Raw genomic sequence first — 15,278 nt, forward strand, 5'->3', positions numbered from 1 at the left:
GATGACGATTTTGTATTATATGAGTTATGTGATTTGGTGACCGAATGTTGTTCGGAGTCCCGGATGAGATCACGGACATGACAAGGAGTCTCGAAATGGTCGAGAGGTAAAGATTGATATATAGGACGATAGTATTCGGACACCGGAAGTGTCCGGGGGTACCAGGTACGTATCGGGTCACCGGAAGGGGTTCCGGGCACTCCCACCCCCCCCCCCCCCGGCAAAGATATGGGCCTTATTAGGCCAAGGGCGGGACAGACCAGCCCCTAGTGGGCTGGTGCACCCCCATATGAGCCAGTCTAAGTGAAGAAAGGAAAAGGGGAGGAGGAAAGGAAATAGAGGGAATAGGATTCCCCCTTCCTTTCCCCTCTCCCCTCTTTCCTTTCCCCCTCCGGAGATAAGGAAAAGGGGAGGCCGAATTGGAGGAGGCCCCCAAGTAGGATTCCTCCTACTTGGGGCGCCCCAAGGCTGCTCCCCTCCCTCTCCCACCTATATGTACATGGGGAGGGGGCGCCTAGAACACACACCAACAATTGTTAGTTGTGTGTTGCGCCCCCCCCCCTCCACAGTTTACGCCTCCGGTCATATTCACGTAGTGCTTAGGCGAAGCCCTGCGTGGATTACTTCACCATCACCGTCACCACGCCGTCGTGCTGACGGAACTCTCCCTCAACACTTTGCTGGTCAAGAGTTTGACGTGTGCAGAACTTGGAGGTGTCGTACGTTTAGTGCTTGATCGGTCGGAACGAGAAGAAGTTCGACTACATCAACCGCGTTAACAAATGCTTCCTCTTTTGGTCTACGAGGGTACGTGGACACACTCTCCCCCTCCCGTTGCTATGCATCTCCTAGATAGATCTTGCGTGAGCGTAGGAAATTTTTAAAATTGCATGCTACGTTTCCCAACACCTTTTTCCAAAATAAATCCTTCGATAAGATTGCTTCCTGCAGCCTGCATGTTGCCGCTCACCTGACACATCCTGGACCTGGCTACTGTGGCCCATGCCTCCGTCTAGTCCGTCTAGGCCGCCGCCCCATGCACCCGCCTTGCGCTTCCGTGGCACAACATTGCTTCAGAACGATCTGGTGCGCGACTGCCTTGATCGCTTATTCTCTCATGAAAATTACAACCAACATGTCTCTTGACCTTAACTCCCCGACGACTTCGTCCCATACTACAGTCCCTTCCTGTAGGTTTTCCGTTTGATATCTTCTTCCCCCTCTAGACCAATGATCCAAAACTTCTAACAACCTAGCTCATGATACCACTTGTTAGAATAAACCAAGGCGCATACTCGATCATCCGAGGACCAATCAATCACACGAGGCATGACACTGAGATTTGGTAACGAGGTTCACCTAACATCAGCTACATCCTCGGGGACTAACTATAGGTGTTCTTCCCCATGACACCGTCACAATACCGCACACCGATCATTCAGGTGCCGGCACACGCTGGCTCCCCTTGCGTACATGTGTTATTATATTGGTATAGGTCACATCATGTGTCTACCCTCTCATTATGTAAGGGACATAGGATCTAAGTATCCTATTAAGACACGACTCTATACCCTGTAAACACAATACATTTCAAAGCCCAACTAATGACCTGTCCATATACATGGTGAACCCATCTATCCAAGGCTATGTACAACAACTTCCTGTCCTAAATGAGGATTTTACATGAGGACATTCTCGTTGGGGAGAAAGTGGCTTGTTTGCTTGGAGATCAAGATCTCCCGGTATTCGCGGTGCAGTGCCATCGGGTTTTGACTTCGTCCAAGATTTCCCCACATAACCATTCTATTTGGATTTGAAGATCTTTGTTGAGTATCGTGATTGTTTAGAAAATATTGGATAGCGTAAGATTTATTCTACCGTACTCCAGTAAGGTCATGTACTCACTATATATATGCTCACGAGGCTTAGCAATAATCATCTATTCCAGCAATCCCTTTCTTTATTCCTCTTACAATCTCCAACTTGTTCAATCTCCTCAAACTCGACACATCCTTACTCGGTATGGGCATTCCATCAAGAGGAGCTCCTAACGGCGCCTTCAGGGCCGGTTAGGAGAAAAGGGCTCCCACGCACCACCCCTCATGGGCCGGCCCATCAGGAGCAATTCACTTCGCTTGGGAAATCGCTCGTTATGTTCCGTTCGATGGTTCTTAAAAAATGAAATCTAGTTCGCTGGGTTCGTGTGTTGACCAATCACGGTTGACCACTTCACCATTGACCGGCTGACCGTTGACCCCCAAAAAATACTTTTTTAGAAAAAGGGAATTAGAAAAAGTTCATCAGTTTTTTTAAAAAAGTTCACAAAATTGAAAAAGGTTCATCAATTTTAAAAATATTTCATCCATCTTAAAAAAGTTCATCAATTTTGTAAAAACATCAAGTTTGAATTTTTCTATCAAGTTTTTAAAAAAATCACCAATTTGAAAAATCATATTTAAAAAAATACAAAATTGAAAAAAGTCCATCAATTTTTTAAAAGTTCATTGATTTAAAAAATCAGGAAAATGGAAAAAAATTCATCAAGTTTGAAAAAAATCAAAGAATTTGAAAAAAGTTTGTAAAATTTGAAAAAGGGGAAAATAAATAAAAGATATCGTTGAAAACCTAGGTGAAAAGGCAAAAAAATGAAGAGAAAAACAAATGGGCGGGCCCAGTGCTAGACCTAGTGTATAGGGGCGCGCCCCTTACGTAATGCCCTTTAAATGGTGATTAAGTCACCATATAGGGAATGCCTCCAAGCCGGTGTGGTACTTGAGAAGGTGTAAGATGTCAAAGTAGCGGGCCATTAACATTAGTGGGCCAAAGTTGAGGTAACAATGGGAGATCACAACAACAGATATAGGCTCATCGTGTACGGTCTTAGTCTAGTCTTCTTCCTTTTTAGTTCTTAGGACATCTCTAACATCGTCCCCAAATCAGACGCACTATGTGTCCACGGACATGGATACGGGAGTAATATATCCAACACAGTGGGTTGAACGCCCACCTCTTTTTTTTTCTATGTTCGGAGCACTTAAAAATATAGCAATGGCACATTTCATCCATAAATAACATGAAAATATGCTAATAAAACAATAGTTCAGATATAATAGATATTATATCCGAAATATAACTGGATGTTCAACAAGTTTTTGAAAGTAGTCGCAAAAGTTGGTCATCCAGACCCTATGCCTCATGAGCTTCATCCAACAATGTCTCTGTTGTTTGGTACCGTAAGGCAGCGTGTGGTGGCTATACAACATGATGATTATTAAGGTACGGCATTGAATGAATGAATAAATTGATCAACAAGTAGAGCAACTAGAACCAAAACTTACAATCCCCGCTTTTAACACACCTGGTGGCAACATTCTCTCCATTTGTGTAATAACATGCAGTACTTCATGATAAATTTCGAGATGGTGTACCACTGATGATCATGGATCATGTGCAAGTTGTAAGACGTAGAGTGCTTTTGCTCATGAAATCAAGAGTCTACATTTAACCAAAACACCCGGCCACCATGCTTCATGCCTAGAAAGTCCACACTTCTGTCCAACCACGCCTAACACAACAACTCATCCTTCATCGTCGAGTACCTAGGCATCGTGCTTGCTCCAAAGAAACAAGGAAACTGTCAAAAATAGTCTCAATGACATTCGGTTAAACACTTGCCCAGCGTGGTGTCCGGCATGGACGACGCCGGCTGGGGAGGAGGATACCTGCCTGCGGACGATCCAGGGTGGACAACGGCGTAGTCGAAGGCGAGCGAGCAGGTGCATGGGGTAGGGGGAGAGGTCCAGCAAGGCCTGGACAACGACCGAAGTGGGAGGTTCACGGCGTCGGCTATGAGGGTGCAGATAGAGAGAAGGAGGAAGGGATGTAGTGGGAGAAAAGTGGTTCGGGAGAGGGGATTTGGTTGGACCGGGGTTGTCGGAGTCACACGTGGAGGAGGTTTTTTTTTACGGGGAGGAGGTTTAGACTTGGAAAAGTGGTCCGTGTTGATGTATTATTATACAAGGAAAAGAAAATGGATTATGTGAACCAACATGTGGCCGGATGGTTAGGAGGACAGTGGTATTTCCAGCCTATCAGGGTTCAAGTTCTAGACTTAACATTGGCTCTCGTATTAGTCCTAGATTTATTTCAAACTTTCGGCGATGTTCGTTCAGTGGAAGGAGTCGTCCCGTGGATTGCAAGGAGTCTATGGGACTTCGTAAAATCTCAAGATGCTATGCCGGCCCAGCCTCTCGGAGGTGCTCAAGGGTAGGGTGTGTGTGCGTTTGTGTATGTTCGTGTACGTGAGCGACTTTGATTATACTGTATTCAGAAGAAAAAAAAATGGATTTTTTTGTCGTGTCTAATCCTGCCTTGCCCTCCTCCGGGTGAGAGAGTCCGTTTCCTCTCGTGGTAGGTAGCCCCGTCCGGCGGCGCCGATGCTAATACCTTCAATAGCCCCTTGTTGGCTTCACATCCAATTCGAGATAGAAGCGCGGGATCCCCTCCCCGCGCGCCCTATTCTGTGTGGACAGATCCATTGAGAGGCGCCCTTGATTCCTGGCTGTTGTATCATGGGGTTGCTAGCTCTGAAGATGCTCATGTCTAGGCGGCGGGATAGCAAGCATCTTTGCGGCCAGATTCAAGCCCGTAGTAAGTCGTCGCTTAGCTCCTTCTCGGCTTCTCTGTTCGCGTTTCTTTCCAGGGAAAAACCCGATCTTTCTGCTGTGCGGGTGGGGATGGGGGGGGGGGGGGGGGGGGGGGGGGGGGTTGGTGGTAATTGATTATGTTGACCAAAATCCGAAAGCCAGACAGACAATGTTTTTACTTGACCTTAAAATCTTACTTTGGCGCACAGCAGGAATCGTTCCTGTTTCCTGTTCTTCTGTTTTGCGTACTCACTCTGAGACTCTGCAACCGAGCTCCCATTAGTTGATATTCCCTCCGATCCGTAATTATTGTCATGGTTTTAGTTCAACAATAATGATGGAACCGATGGAATATGAATTAATTAACGTGGGTGTGGCTAGCTCTCGTCTAGATAAAAATTAACTAAGTCTCATCTACAAAATAGAAATAAAAATCCGTACGAATCTTCTCGTAAAATCAAATGACATACGAGTTAGATGGAACTTTGTTAAGACGAGAATGAACAAATCCGTTAATTATATCAATTATTGAAGATTTGAGAGGTAAAAGATTCAATGATACTTCATCTGCAAACTAATATAAAAGCGTTTAGATCACTATTTTAGTATTCTAAACGCTCTTATATTAGTTTATGGAGGGAGTACTTCTCTACCATATTTCCTGAGGACCCATCAGTATCCATTCAAACCAGAATAGTCCCTAGGCTTCATAGCATCCAAATGTGAACCAAGGGATGGTGGCTAGGAAAGGGTATGGGTATCACTGGCCGATGGGCTTTACGTTCTGTTGAAATGAACAAAATTGATGGAATTTCGGGAATATTGCAGTCTTGTGGTTTTTGAAGTTGCTACAGTCCTTTCGCAAAACTTAGGTAAATAGATTTATGTTTCTGCTTGATTTGGTGTTTTCAATGTTTTTGAAGTTGCTAGTGTCCTTTTCACAAAACTTAGATAAGGGAAGCAAACTAGATTTCTGCGTGTGCTTGAGTTTGTTGTTTTTTATGGTAATGTCTATATTACTAATACCCATGCATGATTTGTTGCAGATAGATTGGTTACTTCAGTGGTTAAAAGAAAGATCTCTTCATGCCAACACAATAACAATCAAGGTTGCAAGAGAGTGGCATTTTCAGGGGCAGACCTTCCAGAGGTACGGCATACTACAATGCTGATAATACTAGTAATTAGAGTAAAACACGACTATGACTATTCTAGCCTCAAAGTGCACAAATTGATATGGACTGATCTTGTAGTGCTGCAATCTCCTGCAGTACGTACTACAACATTAGTTGCTTTGCTCATTTCTAACTATTCCAGCTCAGAACAAAACTCTCTGTCAAGAGATGAGGGTGAGTTGCTTTGCTATTTTTGTTCGATACATTTTAGCAAGGTAAGAAAGAGAGGTGAGACACATGGATAGACCACCACTAATCCTCACCCTCAATTGAACAAGTTTTAGAACAAATTATTGGTTAATAGGCTTCAGAGCAGCGGCGAGTCTAGTAGGGGGCCTTCAACAGGCTTGAGCCTACCCTCCAGCAAAACAAAAGCTCACCAGTCCATCTAGAGCCCGTTCACTGTAGCAAAACATACGAGCAATATCTCTCTGTTCGTAACTTTGCACCCAGCCAGCCGTGATGCGTCCAACAGAAGTGCAGAATAATAGTCGCAATCTCACAGGACTGCAGCCCTCAACAGAGGAGTGCACCGACAGTATGGTAGAGGAGCGCGCCGGCAGTAGGGTAGTGGAACGCGGCGGCAGTACCGCAGTAGGGAATTGGAGCGTGCTGGCCGGCCCACAAAGGAGGGAGAAGGCCACAACCTGGGCAGCTCCACAGCTGGGCGCATCCCCGCTTTGGCCACTGGAGGGCCAACCCGCAAGATGTTGGTCTAATACTTGATTTATTTCGTTAAATTAGTAACACTAATGGCTAGCTCATGAAATGTTAAATAGTTTACTGTTGAATACAGCTTGTTTGCCTATTTACAAAAATAAAGATACTATGAGTATTCTACGAGAAAGAGATATCCACAAGCATAATTTTCAGTAATAATTCTAGTGTTGGGCACTTGGGTATACTTTTCTTTATTTTGGTTTGGAGCCGTTCAACAATATGGCAGTATGAAGCAACACTGATATCATTGTTTTTGCCTTCTTGTGCTGTTTTATTGTTGCTTCTCTCATACTAATGTATTGGTATGTGAATTCCTAGTACATGACACTATTTTCTATGATGATGCTAATTTAGTTTAGTCATCGTTAATTTTGAGCCCACCCTCCATTTCCTTTCTGGATTCGCCACTGCTTCAGAGTAAGATTCTACAAGTGGTTCATAGAAATCAATACGACCTTTTGAAATCTCACACAATACAAGATTGTCTGGCTTGGGCATTCGAGTACATTCACCAATGCAAACAGTCAGGAAAGCAAACTGTCATCCTTAAACTTGATTCACCAAAGTGTCTGATATGGTGGAACATGATGCTATTCTTCAGACAATGGCTAACTTGGCTTGCTTGGATGAAATGCATCATCTGTAATGCATCATCTCTTCAGGCACTTCTTCCATTTTGCTTAATGCGAGTCCCGGGTAAAAAATTGTCTGTAAGAGGGGTGTCCGTCAAGGGGATCGGCTCTCGCTGTTACTTTTTGTGGACTCGGCCGACCCTCTTCAAACTATGCTTAATGATCATTTTCTCCATGGGCATTTGAGAGCTCTTATTCCTATTCCGACCACGACCAGCACTTTCCCATCATACAGTACGCTGATGATACTCTAGTTGCGTTGGTGGCCTCGGCTGATCAGGTTCTTGTATATATCCTAAAAAGCACCTTGGAGTAGTTTTCCCTTGCTACAGGGTTATCAGTGAATTTCAGCAAATCTTGTATGGTGCCAATTAACTGTTCCGATCAACAGATGCAGGACCGTTCTAGCTTGCTGGAATGCCATGTTGGCCAGCTGCCATTTCCTTATTTGGGCTTACCACTTGGTACAACACGTCCTATAATTCAAGATTTTGTGACCCTTGGTGGACTGTGTGGAAAGAAGATTAAACGTCTGCTCCCGCTTTTTGACATCTGGTGGCTCTCTAATTATGTTAATTCAGTTATGTCAGCGCTCCCTACATTTTACATAGGCTCTCTTAAGATTTAGAAAAGGACGATCCAGTCAATGGACAGAGCAAGACGCCACTGTCTTTGCGCCAAAGGGAGGATGGCATTGATCAAAAACCCAAATCCTTGGCTATATGGGATATAGTTTGCATGACAGCAGCTTTTTAAGTTTTACAATTGTGCTAACATTTCTTGGCCGCAGCTGGTTAGGCATGCATATTATCAGAATTTTGTTCCCCACGGCTCATTTTGGTGGCGGGACATTTGTTCTTTTGCTTGGCACTTTCGGGCTATTACCGCACTTGATCCAAGAACTGGCATGACTATACTTCCGTGTGAAGATAAGTGGCATTCTGGAGCTTCACCTCCCGAGATTTTTATAATTTTCTGTTGAGCACAATATATTCCTTGCCCAGGCTGTTCAAACAAAAGATATAACAACTTTGTTCATTCTGCCCCTGTCTGAGCAAGAGTTTGAGGAGCTTTAGGTTGTCTCTGCCCATTCAGATGACTGTTCAGGATGGTCTGTCAGATTCTTGGACGTGCTGTTTAGAACTTCAAATGCTGGGCGTTTTACTCCATCTAGCTACAAATTCCTATTTGCTGGTTTGGAGGTTGACCCAATCTTCTCTAAATTATGGAAAAGCAAATGTATGACCAAGCTGAAGGTGTTTGCTTGGTTATTTTTAATGGATCGGCTCAATAGTAGGGGTCTAATGCTTCGGAAACATTAGCATTTGGAGCCTGGTCCCAATTGTGTGCGCTGCTCTGAGGGAATTATTGAAACAAGGAACCATATCTTCTTTGAGTGTTCTTTTGTAGCTAGGTGCTGGAATTTTGCAGAAGTCACTTGGCTCCCAGGTCTTTCTCTGTTCCATTCTTTCCATGCAACGAAAGCTTCCTTTCAGAGCTCATGTTTCATTGAGATCATTACTTGTGTTGCTTGGAATATCTAGAAAGAAAGAAATGGTTTGATTTTTAGCAAACAAGACCAATATTTTCTTCTTGGAAAGCTAGGTTCCTATCTGATCTCAACCTCACTGCTCATCGTTTCAAGCAAACCGAGAAGCAAAAGTTTGAAACTTGGATCTATAGCCTCTGGCCTTGGCTCTTTTTTCTTTTGTTGCTCCTTGGGGTTTCTAGCTATCTAGTTCCCCACTGAATTGTTAGCCTTGTTAACCTACATGTAACCTTTCTGTTTTATGTACTATATTTATTAATAGAAAATTACCCTTGGGGGTTCCCCCAGGATTTCATGGTAAAAAGAATAGTAGGAAAGTACCGACAACACAGTTTTTTGTGAACTAAATCTTACTCCCTCCGTCCGAAAATACTTGTCATCAAAATGGACAAAAAGGGATGTATCTAAAACTAAAATACATCTAGATACATCCCCTTTTATTCATTTTGATGACAAGTATTTCCGGACGGAGGAAGTATAAAGAAACATCCTGCACATGCTCACCCCATTGTAACAACCACTTGCCTGTACAATTCCCCTTGTGAACTTTTCTCCAATGTTTGTGTCTATAGGACATCTGGCGCCATATACATTCCCTACTGCCGCTGCGAGATGCTGCCCGTGTTGCCTGCGTATCTCATGCATTTTTACGTTCCTGGAAATGCCATCCCAACCTCTCCTTCACTAGGAAAGCACTGGGCCTGAATAGAATTCCACGTCAAAGTGATGTAATTGCAAGGGATCTCACTATGAAAGTCGACCACATTCTCAAAAAACACTCAGGCAAAGGAGTTAAGAAATTCAGGATCGAATTACACATGCCAGTTGATCCCTGCTATCTTAATAGCTGGCTTCAGATTGCTGCTGAACTACGGGTTGAGGAACTCGCCGTTGTTCTACCTTCAACCTGCAATGCAAATGACTACGATTTCCCTTGTGCACTTTTTGTTGATGATGGGTGTAGAAACGCAATAGAGCATCTCTGCCTTGGCGGTTGTGCCTTCCATCCCACAGCTGGATTTGGTTACTTGAGAAAGCTGCGGCTGTTTTGGGTGCATATTACGGTGGATGAATTAGAATGCCTTATTTCCAAATCTCCAGCTTTGGAGCACTTGGCACTCAAGTATTGCTATACGATCACTTACCTGAAGATACCTAGCCTGCTACAGCATCTCAGCTACCTGATGGTAGCTGCATGCGCTAATCTGCAGACAATAGAGTGTAAAGCTCCAAATCTCTCCACTTTTTACTTCAGTGGTCGACAAGTTGAACTTCTGTTTGGATGTTCAGTTCAAGTGAAGACCATGGAAATGCGTTGTTCTACTCAGTGTAACACCATTTATAATGCTTGTGCCAACCTGCCATCCATTGTGCCAAATATTGAAACTCTCAGCATATCTTCTGTTAGTGAGGTAAACTGCGGAACTTTTGATTATCATATATACCTTGAAATGTTACTAATGTGAGGCGTATTCTTGAAGGTGGTCAATATACCAATCGTGCCTGTAAAATTCCTCCACCTCAAGTATCTGTCTATTTCTCTTGAAGGAAATGGGGCTTTTTCCCCAGACTATGATTACTTTTCTCTGGTTTCTTTGCTGGATGCTTGTCCTGTCTTGGAAACTTTCAACTTGTTTGTAAGTCGCTCTTTCATCTTGAATCATATCTACTGTCTAGTATCTTCGGTGGTACGATCCAAGTATCTTGGTTTTTCACATTGTCAGGGACACTGATATTGAACATTGCGCATGCAGGTGTCACAGGATCGCATGAAACACGATTCGGTTCTTGGAGACCCGTCGTCACGTCTTAGGCAGATGCCTGAATACCGCCACGACAACATTAAGAATGTGAGGATTATTGGGTTTTGCTCTGCGAAGAGCATGGTCGAGCTGGCATGCCATATTCTCGAGAATGCAACATCACTCGAGTGCCTTACTTTGGACACGATACGTGCTTTCAGTATTGACAGACACATTCACAAAACTGGTGAATGTGGCCACATAGGCAGGCATATGATCAGAGAAGCACGTAAGGCGCTCTTGGCTGTCAAAAGATATATCGTGGGAATAGTTCCCTCCACGGTCAAGTTAAATGTCTTGCAGCCTTGCAAGCTATGCCATGCTTTGGCTGCTTAGATGTGGCAATATCATAAATTTGTAAATTACATTGTTGACTGAACACTGTTGCATGAGTTGCCACTTGCAGCAGGAATGTCCAAACGGGTCACTTAAACACCAGCGTAGAAGTATAGGGACAAGCAATTATGGTATTTGATATATAAAAGAAGATATCAGGAACTATTTAGTATTGTAGCTGTTGATATATTTTCTTATAAAATTCGGTCAGGATTTACAGCATTTGACCCAAGACAAAAGTTATAGGCCTCCTTTCGGGAGACAAGGGAGTATCATGTAACTGAGATGTGCTATGCAGTTATCCCAGCAATCTTGTTTATCTTTCTCCCTGAAATTATTGTTTTTGATCTTTATTTTTATTTTCACATATGCTGTGATTTGGTTCTTGTACTTTGTGTAATCAGCTTGACATGTGTTGTGCTTGAGGTATACTGTGATGATGTTTGATGAAAACCAGAAATTTTGGCTCTGGTATTTGCCTGATGAAAAAACAATCAAGTTTTGGCATTCCAATTTTTTTTAAATAAAAAGCAGAAGCCTAAAAATGGGGATAGTACATGGAACTACAAATTATTATAGACAATTACACATGTTTGAGAGCTGTGTAGCATCAACAATGGTGCCCAGATCAGCAGGGTTCATTTTACATCGCCTCCAAATCAGTGCTGAATCGTCTCCATTGTTGATTCAGAGAACATCTACTCTAGTGGTACAGATTGCAGAAATGGTGCACGAGCTGGCTGGATCATCGCCCCTCGCCCTGGGCGTTGAGCTGGGAGAAGACCTGGCTGTCGGCGAGGTCGGTCATGCTCACGCCCGTCTCGTCCGCGTCGTCCATCATCAGCAGGCTTGTATATATGTGTAAGAGCATCTCGAGCCGCGCCCCCAAAAGCCCCCGAGGCCATTTTCTGTCGCCGGCGCCCAAAAAACGGCCCAGTCGCGTTTCAGGAGCCCGTTTTCGCCGGTTTGGGCCGAAACTGACGCCGGTGGACCCAGACGGAACCCGGCGCGCTGAGGGGCGCCGGGGAAAGCGATTTTGACGCGAACGGGAATGGGCCCGCCGAGTCACGCCGCTTCGTCGTCCTCATCGCCTCGGTTCCCGTAGGAATCAATGCCAAGGCTGCCGCGCTGCTGCACCGGTTATCCTCCATTGATGCCTCACGGGCGGCGCAGTGATGGCGCCCGCGACGCGCGTCCCGTCCGCTCCCGCCATGCGTCGCCCGACATGCAGGGTCTCACCGCCCCGCATCGGCTATAAAAGCCGACCTCCCCGCCGGTGAATGCCACAGTCGCCACAACTCGCCTTCTCTAGCCTCGTCTCCCACAGAAGCCACCTCTCCCCCCTCTTCCCCGCGACGAGCAATGGCTGAGCGGTACCCCGGCAACGAACGGCTTTGGCCGACTCCATCTCCACGAGGACGAGGCGCGCCTCCTCTACGAGGTCGACTATCCGGCGCCTCCAGACATGCGGGTGCCGGGCTCGTGGAAATTGAGCGCCGGCGGCGTCCCGGTACCACCGGGGCTGAACGGCGGGCCAAGATCGCCCGCATCCGCTCGTCGCTGACAGAGACGCAGCGGAACGAGCCGAGGTACGCTGCCGACAGCCACACGCTGTGGACGATGTACTTCGAGCGTCGCCGCGAAGACCAGATCGCCTCCGCCAACAGCATCATCCCCCGTGGCCGCCTCAACGCCGACGGGTGGCGCGAGTGGTGGGGCGTGCCCGGTCGCACCCTTGAGGCCGTCCTCGACCACATCGAGACCGGCAACACGCCGCGCCTCGAGTACCCGCCGCGCCCGTCATTCTCTCGCCGTCGTGGCAGCCCCTGGACGGTGCGACGAATGGAGCCGGGGATCTCCTCATCGTCGGGCTCCGGCTCGCTCTCCTTCGGCTCGCCGACGCTCCGCCCCATCAAGCCGGAGCCGGAGGAGACGCCGCTTCGTCGCCACACCCGTAGCGGCGCCCTCGTCATCAACGAGGGCGGCCGCCCCTCCCCACGTTCCCTTCGCCTAGTCCGGCTGAAGACCGAGCTGGGGCTGCTCCCCGTGAAGGCGGAGCACGCGGAGGCCGCCGCTGACGAGAGCGCCCTCAAGTGGGCGAAGGCGGACTACGTCCGCGAGCAGGTGCCGTGCCAGCGCCGGTCGTACACGGAGATCAAGGCCCGATGTCGTGGACGCAAGGAGGGCGGCGTCGTCATCCTCGACAGCGACGACGAGGACGAGCCCGGGCCGTCCAACCCCCCGCGCGTCGGCGACCCTGGTCAGGGGTGCAGTAGGGACGGCGGCGGCTCCGGCGGGGCGTGCGACGACGACGGCGGCGGCGGCGACTACACCCGGTTCTACAGGCTCCTCGGCATGTAGAAGGCGGACGGCGACCACGGCGTAATAGAGCTAGGCGTAGTTTGTATGTTTCTTTGTTTTTTTACAAATTTCAATGAAAATCGTCGAGTTTGTGGCAGATTCGTATCAGATCGCTGAGTTTGCGCGATTTTGACGGCGAGCTGGGGGCGACGACCGGGAACGCAATTGCCCCCACGCGACAAGCAAATGCCGGTTCGGTCCCAGACGGCTCTTTTTCGGCATCATGTGGGGCCGAATGGTTGGAGATGCTCTAACATGTATGCAATATTTTGAACCAACTCCCTCTATCTTGAAAAGTAAAAGCCAAAAATATTTATTGAGTTCCGCATCAATGTCTCCAACATCATCTATTCAAGAATGGAGGTACCGTAGTTATGTATATCGAATCAATTATCAATTAAATTAGAAACCACAATAGAGAGTTCTCGCCAAAAAAAAAATTCACAATAGAGAGAATTTAAATATATACATACATGCAACCAGAAAAAAAAAGTTTTGCGAGTTTGTCTTAAAAAAAGTTGTTCACGGACAATTAAACGGACCAAAATTTTACATGCCAAAGTCTGGCCGGATGGCAGGAGGGTGAGAGTCCGTTTCCTCTCGTGGTGGGGTGGGTAGCCCCGTCAGGCGGCGCCGACGCTATTTCCTCAGCCGCGGCTTGTTGGCTTCGCCTCGAATTCGAATTCGAGATAGAAGCGCGGGATCCCCTCCCCGCACGGCGCGCGCCCAATTCTGTGTCGACAGACCCATTGACATATACGGAGTAGAAGAGGAACAGAGGTTGAGCCCTTCTTGGCGCGCTCGATTTCTCGCTGTCGTATCGTATCATGGGGTTGCTAGCTCTGAAGCTGCTCATGTCCAGGCAGCGGGATAGCAAGCATCTCGGCGGCCAGATTCAAGCCCGCAGTAAGTCGTCTCTTAGCCCCTTCTCGGCTTATTTGTCTGAGGTTTCTGTCCCGGAGGGAAAAAAACTGATCTTTTGGGGATTAGTTACTAGACCTGAATTCTTGCTAGGCCTGAATTCTTTTGGGGATGAACCAAAACGCTCCTTTTTGGTAAGATAAGAGGAAGTTTTGGAGGCAATCAAGGAAAAGGCCCCTGGCATGGACGGTTATAACACCTCCTTTTAGTTGCAGTGATGATCTGATACAGGAGATCGGCGACATCGTAAACCGCCAAATCTCCTCATTTCCCATTAAGTATTAGGGATTACCACTAAGCACGAAGAAACACAGAAAGGAAGATTTTCATGGTTTGATTGACAAGCTAAGAGACAGGTTGCCTGCTTGGACTAGTTGGTTTTTATATATCAAGGAGGTCGTCTAATTTTGGTGCAGTCCGTGCTCTCAGCGATCCCCATCTTTCAAATGATGTCACTTGATCCCCCACCATGGCTCTTTAAAGCTACTGACAAAATTAAAAGAGCCTTCTTATGAAGGGGACTGATGTTGTTCAAGGTCATCATTGGAGATTCATCAGGGTGTTTTTTCTGGATTAACAAATGGATTAGTGAATTCACAATTGAAGAACTTGCTGCGGAGGTTTTCCACTCGGCTCATCCAAAAACTAGAGTGAAGCGAACGGTCATTGATTGATGCCATGACCAATGGTAGATGGATTAAGGATATCAAGAAACCAATTAATGTACTTGCCTTTGTGCAGGCGCTTGCATTGTGGGATATCCTCTCTCAAGTTCATCTTAGTCGTACCTGAATGCTAGTGACTCTTGGAATTGGAAGTGGGAGGCCAAGGAAGTTTTCTCGGCAAAGTCTGTTTACAAAGGCGTTTTTAGCACTTCGATCACTGACCTATCGGCTGATGCAATCTAGTCGTCTTGGGCTCCACTCAAATGCAATTTTTTCTTATAGTTGGTCGTTCATGGAAGGATATGGACGACAGAACCTCCCTCATAACAAGCTAGTATGTTTCTTCTACTCTTCTGTGATATGGTTCAGGAAAACATCCATCACATGTTCATGGAGTGCGCAGTCGTGAACTCTGCATTGGGCTGATCTGCAGGAGGTCATCCCACAAATGGATTCAAATTTGATCATGCT

General features: G+C 46.4%; 1 protein-coding gene across 2 annotated transcripts; it reads left to right on the forward strand.

Moving 5' to 3' along the window:
• The first annotated feature begins 4,351 nt into the window (after nt 1-4,351).
• LOC109736169 (uncharacterized) lies at nt 4,352-11,194 on the forward strand. Of its 2 annotated transcripts, none has more exons than XM_020295386.4 (5): nt 4,352-4,650; nt 5,693-5,796; nt 9,295-10,134; nt 10,204-10,359; nt 10,477-11,194. In XM_020295386.4, the coding sequence occupies exons 1-5, from the start codon at nt 4,572-4,574 to the stop codon at nt 10,858-10,860; spliced, it is 1,563 nt and encodes a 520-aa protein (XP_020150975.1). In that variant the 5' UTR covers nt 4,352-4,571; the 3' UTR covers nt 10,861-11,194. The 2 variants fall into 2 exon arrangements, with proteins under 2 accessions (XP_020150975.1, XP_040243564.1); XM_040387630.2 differs by having other exon boundaries at nt 4,366-4,650; nt 9,934-10,134.
• Nucleotides 11,195-15,278: the final 4,084 nt, after the last annotated feature.

The sequence above is a fragment of the Aegilops tauschii genome, chromosome 4, assembly GCF_002575655.3.
Source record: "Aegilops tauschii subsp. strangulata cultivar AL8/78 chromosome 4, Aet v6.0, whole genome shotgun sequence".
NCBI lineage: Eukaryota > Viridiplantae > Streptophyta > Magnoliopsida > Poales > Poaceae > Aegilops > Aegilops tauschii.

Bases quoted from the DNA above. Each gene is read 5' to 3' on its own strand.
- LOC109736169 (XM_020295386.4), top strand. From the start codon at position 4,572: ATGGGGTTGCTAGCTCTGAAGATGCTCATGTCTAGGCGGCGGGATAGC. The intron at 5,797-9,294 runs GTACGGCATACT...TTGTGTCTATAG, and splicing joins CAGGGGCAGACCTTCCAGAG to GACATCTGGCGCCATATACA. The intron at 10,135-10,203 runs GTAAACTGCGGA...GTATTCTTGAAG, and splicing joins GCATATCTTCTGTTAGTGAG to GTGGTCAATATACCAATCGT.